The sequence below is a fragment of the Branchiostoma floridae genome, chromosome 8 (assembly GCF_000003815.2).
Source record: "Branchiostoma floridae strain S238N-H82 chromosome 8, Bfl_VNyyK, whole genome shotgun sequence".
NCBI lineage: Eukaryota > Metazoa > Chordata > Leptocardii > Amphioxiformes > Branchiostomatidae > Branchiostoma > Branchiostoma floridae.
The window spans coordinates 4,279,815-4,294,162 of NC_049986.1; the positions used below are offsets into that span (position 1 = coordinate 4,279,815).

The following is a 14,348-nucleotide window of genomic DNA, read 5'->3' on the forward strand; positions in this document are numbered from 1 at the left end:
TGATCGGCCGCTATTCGCAATAGTGTGTTATCAATGTTGTCTAACCCCGTCGATTTACAAGGCGGGAATGAAGTAAGTAATTCATGTACGTAGTTCTCTGTTAGTTCTTGAAAGGCAAAAGAACATCTTTTTGATGTCATAATGTTTTCATTGATCGGTGCAGTGACGCTGGCTATATCTACAGGACTTCGCGGTGTCAGGTCTTCAACTTTTTTTACAAAGTACTCATTGAAATATTCGGCAATGTCTCTAGGTTTTGTCAGTGTCTTACCGTTTGTCTCGATGAACGTTGCAGTTCGACGTGAGTTTCTACCTAGAATCCCATTCAGTACTTGCCAGAGCTGTTTGCTGTTTCTGTCTCTACAATGTTCGTCAATCAGTTCTCTGTAGTGTGATTTCTACATAGTGGATAGGATTCCGCTAATTCCGTGGTGTAACGTCATTCATCCGGGAACTTGGGGTCATACTTCGCATCGCGCGGGAAACACTACACACGCCTGATCGCTTCGTTTCTCAGTGAGCATTTTCCGCCGTGTTTTACTTCCAACAACAATGAGCGGAAAGAAAGGGGAATCTTCATCATTCGCAAAGTGGACACTGTAACAAACAAAGCTGCTTATTTCCATCTGGGGGTGGGAGGATACGCAGAAAAAGCTCGGGAAGGTTCATAGAAACAGGGACATTATAATAATGGCGGAGCATGGAGTTGAGAAATCACTCGACCAGTACAGAAATAAAGTGAATTTCACCGCCAACTACCACAAGACGTAGCGATACATCTGTGAAACGCAACTAATGTTTTATTCAGATCAGATTCAGGGCGCACTAATCGGATTGCTGAAGAGCAGTGTGAACACAATTTTGGATCGGATAGAAAAAATTTTATTCAGATGAATGTTTTATTCGAATCGTTTTTCTGAGTGTGAATGGGGTCTAAGTGGACTTGGAGTCATCTCCACTCAAAGTGGAAAACGCGTTAGTTGGACCAATGACTGCTTTTAGTTTTTTTACCTATTCCATTCCTGTCCCTTCGCAGACTGGGCGGAGGTTATCCAGCTGGCAGCTATCGACTGTGCTGACAGTAAAAACCTGCCAACATGCCGACAATATGACATCAAGGGATATCCTACCATCAAGGTACCTAACTTACTGTATCACCACTCAAAATGCTATGTGCATTTGTACTTTCTTTTTGCATCCAAAATTGGATGGGTTTTCAGAAAACCCAGTCCAGTCTAGCCTGATTAAATCTCGCTTATAGCAGCCGGCCAAACATCCGCCGGCCCCTGGAGGGGCCAGATGCAGCCCTGGACAGCAGAGTTTGTGTTACACAGACTAAGTCCAGTCCAGACAGGGGAATGGTGCAGAAAACCCTGTCCAGTCTGAAAAGAGGGTCTGCATGGGGGCTCCTGACAATGCTTAAAGCTAAATTCAGACAGTGTTTAACAGTAAGTTGATGCACATTCAGGGTTGGACAAGTTTTCTAAAATTCACTTATCCTATCGGGCAAGCACATAAAAAATTACTTGCCCGAACCAACTTTTCACTTGCCCAAAATGTAAATGACATTTTCTACATATTTTCACTTCCAGCAATGGAATTCTTTTATTATTAGCTTTATTAGAGTTGACCAATGGTTGATGCCATGACTGTGAAAAGTGACTTGAATCAAGATCTCACTCATTAAAATATCTTACTTGCCCGATGGGGCAAGTGAGGTAGGACATGTGCAAGTGGACAAGTGAAACTAGCTGTTTGTACAAGAAAATGTGCTACTGACAGAAAAACAAATATCCAAACTGTAATCTTCATGTCTCCCCTTTAGTAAATTGCAGAAGAGGATATATAGGTTTCATAGTTCACTTCTTTAGGTTGTGCAAGTAATTTTCTTTTGGTACAACTAACTTTTGGCTCCATTTTCACCAGTGCAAGTTAACCCAACAGTGTATTTGGAGCCCTGTCATCTGTGTGCCTGATTCTACCAGCGTTTGCTTTTAGTTTTACCCTGTTAAGAAGTTGTGTGTGCCCTTTGTCCCTCCATCTCAGGTGTTCCAGCCTTTCACACAGAACACAAGCGACATTGGAAAGCCTCTCAAAGGTAAGTACATGTAAACACAACAGCTGTTTAAAGATGTGAGAAACTGTGCTGGAATAAAGTGTGCAGGTACACAGTGCTGGGGAGGATTTGTATTTGTGTGCACTGTGCAAACCTAGTGTTCAGTTCTATCAAAAACATAGTGTAATGGTCATCAATGTAATAGGATGGTTGTCGCAAACATTATCATGACATGATGGCCACTCACACTCACTCACTAATGTAGATGAAATACGCTAGCAAAACCCCAGCATGTATCCACTATAGCTGCATGTTTTATGTCATGTGTGCTAATGTTGGTATTCTTGACAATGTTTTCTTTAGTTGGTAGAGCATCAGACAAGTTGGTCCATGCCATGGTGGATGTGATAGAGCAGCACTCTCTCCTGAACAAGCCTCAGCACTGGCCAAACCTCCAGCCTGCACAGTAAGTACTACTAGTACTAGAGATCTCTACCCATCTCTACTCAATGTTTCATTTGTATTTATATGTTCCGAAGTGTAATGTCTATTTATTTTCTTTGTAACATGCTTTTATTTCCTTGTATGTACAAACTGGGCCCTATTGAAAACCAGTTTCTCCAAACTGAATAGGCTACCCAGGCGTTTGAAAATAAACAAACAAACAAACAAACAAAACCTGCTGTTGGCTGACAGCTTGGATCTGTTAAGGCCACATTTTAATTATTTAATTTGTTTCTTCTTAAGCTGACATTCAAGAGAATAATGCTGAACTAGTTATCTAGTAGGCACTGATTCAGAAGTAAACTTTAATTTTTTTGTCCTAGCCCTCTATTTTCATTTTGTCTTCTTCTTGAACTTTTATTTCAACACACTAACATAAAAGAACAAAGAAAATAGATCCACGGTATTGGCAATTGAACCAATCTGTTCCCGAGGACAAAGTTTTCTGCTTGAAGACAAAAACAGTTATGAGTTTTTCGAAAGTTTTAATTTTTGTTACTATTCTAGCTCAAGCGAGGTGTCCGAGTTTTTCCAGACGTGGAAAAATGTGGAATATCTTGCACTGCTGTTTGAAGCCAACGACTCTTACGTAGGAAAACAGGTATGTGGCCAAATTTCTGCCAGTATTCATAATCATGTTTATCACTTTTATCCATATTAACAATTATAATTTCTCAGGCAGAAAATACATCTTTAGGCCACACTTATTTGATATGCTCGTGTTATGACTTAACGTTGAATTGAATAATGATTATAAACACAATGAAAGAAAGTGTATCTTGGTTCACACAACTTCATGGTGTGAAGTATTCTCTCAGACTCAGAACAATGGATTTCGGATTTCATATTGTCCTGCATGAATTTTTTTTTTCTTTTGATTCAGTTAAATCTTCACACTTCTTGTAAGTCTGGTATTACTAAGTACATTTTGATCTCATATGATAATGAGAGAATAATAAAAATGTCAGAGCACCAATGAAGTGACTTAGTGGCGCCAACAAGTTTTAAACTGATTAAAGAGCTACAATACTTGATTCTTAATGCTACAGTCTTATTCGAATTAGCTTGACAGACAATCATATCTGAATAGTAAAGTTTATTGCAAATTCTTGCCCGTGGGCTGATTGCAGGTAACATAAGAGATTCAAACAGTGTAAAAACAATATCACAAGTGTCTACTCTAGTCTAAAGCTAGTAAACGCTAACTCTAGATCCTGGGTTATTGGGTTCGACTCCTTTTTCGAAGACAGTGGAAGACGAAAGATCCCACATTTTCTATTATGTGGGTTTTGTGATGTTAGAAGAACTGTTTCCCTTTTGTCAGTGAATGTGAGGAAGTTTGGGTGGAATTTGGTGGCGTCTTCTAACAGCTCTTTTCTTCCGTGATCGTATAGAAAGAGCAAAGAGCTGCAAATCTAACTTGGTTCTTAATGCCACAATATTGGTCAAATCAGCTTGACAGACAATCATATCTGAATAGTTTGTAACTATCACTGTGGGAGGAGGTTCTGATAATCTTATTACTTATCTTACAGGTGATTCTTGATATGGCAAAACATGATAACATCATGGTCAGGCGTGTCCTGAAAAATGAGGTAAGTTTGAGATTTAATGGACAATTGTTAGTATATGTTTGCTACATCGATGAATGTTGGACATACAGGTAATAAGATATATGGTGACAAAAGACAGCTGATGCTGTCTAAGATGTGTAATCTTTTCTAACTTTTATCTAGTCACTTGAGAACTGTTACCTTGCAATTTGTTACAATAGTTTCTTTTTTACCTACAGCAAAAGTCAGCCATGCTTGGACATACATGTATACAGTCCTGGACTTTTCCCTTGTAGAAGTAGTTGTGTTTTGTGTTCATGTACAGGAGCAAATGACAACCATTTAAAACGTATAAACTAGAAAGTTGCAAGTAAGCATAATATACAATATGTGTGTCATGTAGCATAATATATGTATTCCAAATTTTCATTTCATCGGGTAGTGGTGCAAAAGTTATTGTACTGACATTACAAGCTTCCATAATGGTTTTGTCTTACTTTTATCAACTTAGTCAAAATATCATTTTGGAAAACATTCCCCATGTTAGTGGGAAAATGAACTCTTCCACCCTGTTTGTTCCACCCTGATTGTTGAGTGAAGGGCCCTAACAAAATCCCATTTGTCTATGTTAGCTTAGTTCTTTAAGCTTAATGGCAAAAGCACAAAAGATACATTGTTTGATGAAGATGACCCCACAAGGCTCAAAATACTTTTTCTGCATACCTGCACTGGTGCAGGTGACATTGAAAATTACCTGCACCAGACAAATTTTACCTGCACCACCTGCACCAATTTAGGAAGTATGGATCATACTAAAATTGTTCAGGAACCATTGCTATTTTTTCTTTTATACTGGTGGTAACAGTCAGTACAGCTCATAACAATCCATTTACACCTACATGGTAAGAAATTTATGTATAAAACCCAGTACATGAACCAGTGCAGGTTAGGTGCAGGTAGACACCAGAAATACCTGCACTAACCTGCATATGCAGGTGGTATTTCGAGCCCTGACATGTGTGAGAAACATGAAAAACATTTGACACTCTCTGGATCAGCCATCATAGTCATGATAGCTACTGTGGAACAGAAGCCCCATATACAGTATATACACAAAAGAGAAAATGTAAGAAAATAAAACACATGTTGAAAGCTTGATAAATCATAAGCATTTTGAACATTACTGTACAAGGTCCACTAAGTCACCAGTATGAAGGAACATGACTCACAATAATGACTGTCCCTTTCAGGAAATGCTGATGAAAAAGTTAGCTGTGGAAGTTGTCCCTTCCCTGTACGTGCTCTACAGGAATGGGTCTGCAATACAACTTGCCAGGTAATTCATAGCTATTTGCCATACAACATTTGTATGTACATTATTACACGTGCATGTAAGACTATGTATTTAAACATACATTTGATAAACCAATACAGATGTTCTTTACATGTATATATACATTGTACCTGAAAAGCTTGGTCTTCTTGTAGTAACTTTGTCACCAGACGGAGTATCTATGAGTTTTACTATACAACTTTTTAGTACTTATTATCTTTGTGGAAGTATATCGGAGGAAAGGAAGGAGGCAAAGGTTTAAGTTTGCAATTTAGACAACCATAGCAATAGAGTGCAAGTCAGAACATAGCACTCCACATTAATTTTGTATATTCATGGTGTGGCCTTTCACTGTAAAACTGCATCTCTAGTACATGTATGTACCACAATACTGAAATTATTTATCATAGTACATGAATGTAAGTTTATCTGGGACGGTAGTCAACATTACGTTACAACTTTAAAGGCTTTATATCCGTGCACAAAATAAAGCGCTTATCAACCTTCCCTCAACCGAGACGGGGGCTGATACCGACTGCCAAGCACCCTTGACCCTTTGCTGAAGTCACACTTCCGTTCTGGATGTGTGACTTAGGTTTTGGGTCATTTCAACTTGAGAAGGATCAGAGGACTGATCGAAAGTTTGTTGCTAAGCGCTTTATTTTGTGCACGGATATAAAGTCTTAAAGTTGTAACATAATATTTGTCATCATTTTGATATTGTGAAATGTTGAAACATTATTGCAGGGGAGGAGAGACAAGGTTTGACTTCAGACTGGCACTGAAGAAGCTTCCACACCTGGACAGGTCACAGAGACATGGGGAGCAGCTCTTACTGCAGCCCTCAGCACCAACACTGGAGAAAACTACCGCTCCAAGAACACCCAGCATGGACAATTTCAACAGGTGAGTAGGCCAGGGTTGTAGCCAGCCTGAAATCATTTTCCGTCCCCTTGATTTTGAATCCTATCGAGCATTGAAGGTGCAAGATGTCAAGCCAAGGCACAATGTTCCTAAGGGGGTCCGGGGACATGCTCTCTGGGAAAATTTTGAAATCTAGACCCTCTGAAATACTATTTCCTGCCTTTTTAGGTGTAGATTTTCTGGTAGACTAAGCTGTTCATTCTGTTTTGGTGACAAATTACACAAGGAGACAGTTTTTTGTATCTTTACTGACATAACATATAGATTGTTGTCCATCACAGAGGATGGAATGGGCAAAAAATTTTTCACTCCCCAGCTGCAAAATTCAGTCAAAGGACGGAAGGATGGGCACTGGCTACAACCCTGGATTAGGCAACAACTTGATTTAATCATAAAGCTCCACTGGAACATCAGGCAATAGGAAAAGTCATGAACACACATCTGAGACTGAACATAGTCAGGCCTTGAAAAAAATGTTGTGTTTCTGATTACGCCCCTAAAAACATTAGGACTGGTAGGTGGGGATTCTTTTTTCATGTTTCCGAAGGTAAACATTCTGTTTCTGTAGCTGGGTTCCACCTTTAGCCAATCTATAGCTTACCTGTTGTAAAAAGACTTGAATGTTTTTTTCTGTACAGGTCTGCAGTCCACATGACAGACCTGTTGTAATAAGACTTGTGTTGTATGTACAGGTCTGCAGTCCACATGACAGACCTGTTGTAATAAGACTTGTGTTGTTTGTACAGGTCTGTAGTCCACATGACAGGCCTGTTGTAATAAAACTTGTGTTGTTTGTACAGGTCTGCAGTCCACATGACAGACCTGTTGTAATAAGACTTGTGTTGTTTGTACAGGTCTGCAGTCCACATGACAGACCTGTTGTAATCAGACTTGTGTTGTTTGTACAGGTCTGCAGTCCACATGACAGACCTGTTGTGATAAGGCTTGTGTTGTTTGTATGTACAGGTCTGCAGTCCACATGACAGACCTGTTGTCTGCCCTGACCTACTCCTTTAAGCAGGAGATAGCAGGACGACAGGAGCTGGAAGGGCAGACTTTACAGGCAGTCCAGGACTTTGTTAAAGTCCTCGCCAAGGTATGTGTATATGTGTACTAACCTGGTTCCAACCTCCGGTCGATGATGTATCTGTATCTGTATCTATATAGCCGGTATAACTGCCCTTCGGCGTAACACACCAGCTTCGCAAGCATGCGGCGCGGCAGCAGCTGGTTATATTACACTGAACGATCCGTCACACCTAACTTTTGCACATCTATCTGCGAGCGTTCTTTAAAACTATCCAGAGAAGATGCCCCTACTGTGCTAGGTGATAACATAATCTACTCTACGATAGTTCTAGGAAAATACGATGTATGTATGTATCTTCACCACGTGTCCTAGTTTTTACTGATAGGGTATATAAACTTTTGGAATATCGACTTGGTATATTGTACATGTATTTACATTGTTTCTGCATCAATTTCAATGTAATATATATCAATAGAAAGCATGTGTGACTCCCTTTCATTATGATATCACACTCATTACCATTGTGAACTCATGGAACGAGCACCAGCTGCAGGCCTTCTTATGCGAGTGGGTAACACACAAAATTTGCCGATATTTCCCCGCTTGTGTTCAACAACATCATGTTGGAATGGGTGCAGATGTTAATGATTCAATCAATCCTTTTTTTTAATGTTATGTTTGCTATAAAGAACATTCAAGCTTATTTACTGTTGTGACCTATTGGCTGTCGTGCTAGTTGCTCAAACCTAGAAGATCTATAAAGTTTTAGATTATCGTCATACATTGTATTATCATAATATTGCATTATGGTGTGACATCATGATAACATGATGATAATAACAGATTCAAAATATATGAAAATTCCAATCATTTGACAACACTTGAATATTCTAAGCATGGAATCACAGAAAAATATTGAATGTTCTATTATCTACAAGTAATCCAAATTGTAACGTTCGTAACTTGCAGTACTTCCCAGGGCCACCAGGGGTCTCTGCTTTCCTGCACAACATCAACAGAAGGCTGAACCCAAGAAAGACCAAGATGACATACCAAGAGTGGGCACAGCTGTTAGATGAACAGGAGGTACATGTATGCATATTCAGCCATGGAATCAGACTGTGCACTTTGTTTTGTTCAATCAACTGTAGGATTTAGATTAGTTCCTGTTCATAGATGCAAGTATTACTAAGCTGATACAAGGTAAGATTATCTGTAAATTCATCTTTCTCCCATTTTCTTGGATGTTGTTTTCATGTGAAACCTTTCCTCTTGTTCTACTCTGACTCTGAGTGATTTACTTAGTATTTTGTCACTTGAGTTTACAGAGACGATACCAGAAGGGAACACTAGCATTTTTAGAAATTTAAGCAAGAACATTGTATAGAAGGCCTTGTTTTATGCAAAATTACAATGGGAGAGAAGAAACCACCATAAATTTGAATTTGTCCAGTTCAATATGTTTTCAAGATTTGAGTTTTCACATTTAACATTGTATTTCCACAGATTTGTGAATTGCCTTGAATCTGGGATGTGGACTTGACTTTGAATGTATTGGGGTGTGTACTTAAATATGGGAAGTATCACAACAAAATTGAGGCCATATTCTTTTGACGTGTTGATTCTTGTCGACAGTCTGTTGTGGCTGGTTGAAAATTCTAGGACAAAGAACATTATATGCTGAATGTGACCTGTTTCTAGTTCTGTAGACTATTTGTTGTAGGCATCCATCTGTCTCGGAAGACAATGGTAGGTAGACAGGGTGGGTTTGACGACAGGGACAGGGACAGAACTTAATGCCACCTGTAAGACGGCCCCAGCAGATGCAGGTTTGTTGTTTGGAGTTTCCGTCTCCTACGAGGACTTTCGACCAAGGATGCAAGGGGTTCCTCCTACCCCTGACTCGTGTTTCATGGCAGGTGCGTCATGCCCGAACATATGGCCTACCACTGCGTATTAGACTATTAAAGTGTTGAAATGGTCTGATGCTGTATATGTCCCTGCCCAGGATGCCAGTGCCCTGCCCCAGGAGGTGAGATGGGTGGGGTGTCAGGGTAGCCAGCCCCACGGGAGGGGATACTCCTGCTCACTGTGGCTGCTGTTCCACACTCTGACTGTGCAACAGGCAGCGGAGCCAGGTACGTGGACATGTGTGTTGTTCGCTTGGCAGATCAGGTCAGGGTGTTACACACCAGCATTGACATGTAATGTAATAATGATGTGGTCAAATGGGTAAAATTAAAAGGGTCTATAATTTACTAGTCGAAAATGAGCTGAAACATTATATATGAAACACCATATACAATGATAATCGTTAATCGCTACATCTAATTTCTTCTATGTATCATATCATTTGTGCATGACATCATCATGTAACTTAAATGTGTCCCACTTTGACATTATCTTACAATTCTTGGCTATCTGTATAATATTGAATAGACATTGGCGTTTGTATTCACATGGGGCACAGTCAAGTAAGACTAAGAGTATATTGTGTCTCGTCTTCAAGGTATTAGAATTTGCATGTTCTATCTTTTAGTGGGGCACAGTTATGCCTACGGGATTCTGTATGGAACTATTGTAAGGAATGGTCACTAATGCAAAGTTTACACATGGCTGTACAGTGTTTAAAGTTGGAAATGTTTAGATATGTAAAAACTGGCTAAGACCAACTGGATAGGTTTTGTTTACCTACATCAGAGCATACCTGCTCAATCGTGGGTGGCTCTCCTCAAATGTGAGACCATTTGCTTAATGCCCTATCCAAATGACTCCTTTCAGTAGCATGCAATTTGGGTTAGCAGCAAAATCTTAGATTGAAATTCTCAAGGATTATTATCATGATAAGGATTATGAAAAGTTGAACACTATTGTTTGCAATCTGTATATTGTTGAAAGAAACACGCTGTTTGAAAGAGTGTCCGAAATCACACCAAACTTTTTATTTTTAAAAACACACAAAAGACACACCTTCTGCTAAGATCATCAGATCAATCTACCATAGAAAATGTGGGACATTTCATTTTCAACTACATGTATTTTCAAAAAACAAGTCAAACCCCTCAATAGCAATGTAGGTTTTAGAATCTTATTTGATATCCTGTATGTACATACAATCAGTTACGAGTAATCTTTGTATGTTAGAATTTAGATTATTTACCCGTTTTCAATCACTCCATGTATTTGATTTTGTTCACTTGCAATTAGCCCCATGGGCATGAATTTGCAATAAAACATTTCCTTATAACTTGGCTATGACAGTTACATGTATGTTTATGTCTGTTCTGTTGTAGATCCTACCCAGAATTCCCAGAGCGTGCTGCTGGCCATGCGTGCTTACATCACCACCATGTTCGGGTGCCAGGAATGCGGAAAGAACTTCCAGAAAGAAGCTGTTACCATGGAAACTGATGTCGCCACCCCAGATGAAGCAGTCCTGTGGCTGTGGAGAACACACAACCGTGTCAACAAGAGGCTACACGGGGACCTGAGTGAGGATCCACAGTTTCCCAAGGTGCAGTTTCCTCCTCCATGGCTCTGTCCATCATGTCATCTGGCACAGGGACCTGAAACAGAACCTGTCTGGGATGAAGGTCAAGTGTTGCAGTTCCTTAAAAGACATTACGGCTCAGCAAACTTCATACATGACAACCCTAGCCTTCAGAGTAAAGACCAAGGCCCCCACTTCCACGTCCAACCAACCATGGTACGACGGTCGGACCCTCGACAACCTCACAAGCAAACATCCCAGCAAGAGCTGGTGGGAGTCCATGTGAAAGATTTGCAAGGAAGGCTGCAGAGAAGGCACGATCCGAATTTCGGCATTAAAGTAGAAAAACTACCAGGAAATGAAAACAGGGCGAACCCGTCGGGTTGGGGTTTCTCTAACCTGGACATCAGCATGTGTGTGATGCTGTATGTTCTGTCCTCAGGACTAGTCGTGGGCCTGTATGTCATGTTCATTGTCAAAAGACGTCGCAGAAGAAGAACACCACCGGTATAAAAAGGTTAAAGAAATCACTAGTCCAGCTCCTGCAGTCAAACCTCGAAGCTGCTCCAAGCCAGAAGATGATTCTATGGTGCTTCTTTGTAACGTCTGCAGCATGGTTCTCTTGTTGCAAAAAGAGTATTCGATTATTAACACAGTACGAAGTCAGAAAACCTGTATAATACTTCTCCTCTCACACTCACAATGTCCATTTTACCAAATTTTTATGGTTATAGTAATATATGAAATCAGAAAGCCTCTACAATACTGTAAATGCATTTAAGTTCGCGGGGATTTAATTTCGCGGTAGCAGGAAAAAGGACTTTTCGCGGTGGTTTTAAGTTCGCAGTAACACCATAGACTGCAGTCTAATACCATAATAGAAACATTAATCCACCGCGAACATTTCTGCATTTACAGTAGTTCTTGTCTCACACAAGAAATGTTCAATTTACCAAATTTTCATGGTTATACCTATAGTAGATGAACTTTTTCTGACTTTGGAGATTAAAGATAACAGTCAGGTCATTATTTAAACGTAGCCAAAGAGCTGACATGGCCACATGTGTAGTTTCAGAAACATTCATAAAGTCTGCTATGTCACGTGTTGTTAGAAGGCCATGCTTAACTAATTTTAGGGACACAGCAGTGCAATGGTTTAGAGTAGCCGCAGTGTGAAAGCCTGTGTCACACAGGTGGTCACCAAATTTGAAAATTGCCACAGAATTCAGCGTGTCTTTTGCCTGAAAACAACAATTATGTCGGACTGGACTCAACTTGGGTGGTATTTCTAGAGTCAGCCATATTAGTGCCAAAAATGTCCTTTTCGAGCTCACTGACTCATCAGGCTAGTTGTTCTCATGTGTGACCCTGTATTTTAGAAACTGACATGATAGTTCTAAATGCTCCATAATATTTAATACTCTACCATTCCACAAATCACATGACCCTTTCAATATGTTGTCCTACCATTGTTTTGCAATATAGACAGCGCCGTTTTCTTCTACCTGCAAAATGTAGTCTGAAAATTGGGCAATATGATCATTTGCCTGCTTTTTTCAGAAAGTACAACTTAATTGCATTTGGGCATTTCTGTCACCTAATCATTTGCCAACTTAATGGGCACTCAAAGAGACATACTTATAGTACTCTTATTGACGTCACGTAAAAATATTTTGCTGAATATTTATATAGCAAAAGTTCAACTTTCCTTTAAGTATAAAATGTGTTAAAGTTTAAATAGAAAGTGTGTAGTGCCTGTAAGGTGCTATAGGAAAAGGCTGACTTAAGTTGTTGACTAGAACATTCATTTATTTTCAGTGTGTTACTGTTAGGACTGGTATGAAGAAATTCATCCCTTGGTGCTTCTGTCACCTTGGCATTAGAAAACAACAGTTCCTGATTACTACATGTTCCTGATTACTACATGTAGCCTTATGTTCAAATTCATCCTATTCCAAAATATGCCATCTCTGTCTAGATGTATTTTAATTTCTGTCTAGGTGTCCTGGCAAAAAGTTAAAAGTTTTAAGCTTATGAGAATTTTAATGATAGGTTTTGTTTATAAGTTCCGTGGTTTCGAGTGTAGTCACATGAGCGTGTATGTCAAGTCAGTATGAGGTCCGTATGACATTTTTTCATACACTTTTGTGCGCACAATACTTATTGGTACCTTATATGCGTCTCAATCATTTTGTGCCAGTTTTGGATACTAGGCTGTACTGTGCGTACGTCTGTTTACCTACAAATATAGAACAATTGAGATACGTATAAGTTATGTATAAGATGTGTATTGTGTGTACGACTTTGCATGACAAAAATGTCCCCCCAACATACATCATGCAGACTTGACATACACACTTGTGTGACTATACCATAAGATTGCAGGTAGACCTGTGATTGTACTAAGCTGATAATGTTATTCCAGAGAAGCTTACATTTTCATTAAAGGTTTTATGACAGGATTTATCTAGGAGGAATAGACAAATGAAAAGAAGATAATGATAAAGAACAGTTACTCTAAATTATGTTCATGAGACTAATGAGATTTTTGCTGCTATTAATATGTATAGAAACACAATCATTCTATTGGAAGACGTTGTGAGGAAAATTCAATGCCTCTAAAATATATGCAGTTACAGAGTATAAATAGCATTTAGCAGTACACATAGTAATGGTTAAGAAAATTGCCAGATTTATCAATTTTTCTAGAAAGAAATTAGGTATCATCTAACAAATAAGTCTGACAAGTTCAGATGGAGAAGGAAGAGATTATGAAGAGTTGAAATCCAGAAAATGTAGGATCACACTTTTAGTTGTGATCATACAGTCAGAAATAGTTCAAAATACAGAGTTTTCAAATATTGAGCCTGTGTTCGTTCTTTTTTGTGATGTGTAGTACTAGTCTGGTTTAGTACAAACTGCACACCTTCGTGTGTGTGTGCATGTTTGTGTGAGTGTGTGCATGTTTGTGTGTGTGCATGTTTGCGTGTGTGCATGTTTGTGTGTGTGCGTGTGTGCATGTTTGTGTGTGTGCGTGTGTGCATGTTTGTGTGTGTGCGTGTGTGCATGTTTGTGTGTGTGCGTGTGTGCATGTTTGTGTGTGTGCGTGTGTGCATGTTTGTGTGTGTGCGTGTGTGCATGTTTGTGTGTGTGCGTGTGTGCATGTTTGTGTGTGTGCGTGTGTGCATGTTTGTGTGTGTGCGTGTGTGCATGTTTGTGTGTGTGTGCATGTTTGTGTGTGTGCGTGTGTGCATGTTTGTGTGTGTGAGTGTGTGCATGTTTGTGTGTGTGCATGTTTGCGTGTGTGCATGTTTGCGTGTGTGCGTGTGAGCATGTGTGTGTGTGTGCGTGTGTGCATGTTTGTGTGTGTGCGTGTGTGCCTGTGTGGGTGTGTGCAAGGTGTGCATGTTTGTGTGTGAGCGTGTGTCCATGTTTGTTTGTGTGGTTGTGCCCTGTTC

The 14,348-nt window shown here is 39.6% G+C and overlaps 1 protein-coding gene across 1 annotated transcript in view; it reads left to right on the forward strand.

The window, feature by feature from the left end:
- Window positions 1-13,755, forward strand: part of LOC118420923 (sulfhydryl oxidase 1-like) — a 25,044-nt gene extending 11,289 nt beyond the window's left edge. Inside the window, exons 2-12 of the mRNA XM_035828000.1 lie at window positions 1,037-1,137; window positions 2,047-2,098; window positions 2,420-2,522; window positions 3,068-3,161; window positions 4,096-4,155; window positions 5,364-5,449; window positions 6,194-6,352; window positions 7,337-7,466; window positions 8,370-8,486; window positions 9,409-9,538; window positions 10,694-13,755. Of these exons, the coding sequence (XP_035683893.1) occupies window positions 1,037-1,137; window positions 2,047-2,098; window positions 2,420-2,522; window positions 3,068-3,161; window positions 4,096-4,155; window positions 5,364-5,449; window positions 6,194-6,352; window positions 7,337-7,466; window positions 8,370-8,486; window positions 9,409-9,538; window positions 10,694-11,403 (1,742 nt within the window). The 3' untranslated portion in view covers window positions 11,404-13,755. The remainder of the gene's footprint in view (window positions 1-1,036; window positions 1,138-2,046; window positions 2,099-2,419; window positions 2,523-3,067; window positions 3,162-4,095; window positions 4,156-5,363; window positions 5,450-6,193; window positions 6,353-7,336; window positions 7,467-8,369; window positions 8,487-9,408; window positions 9,539-10,693) is intronic.
- The last annotated feature ends 593 nt before the right edge of the window (window positions 13,756-14,348 follow it).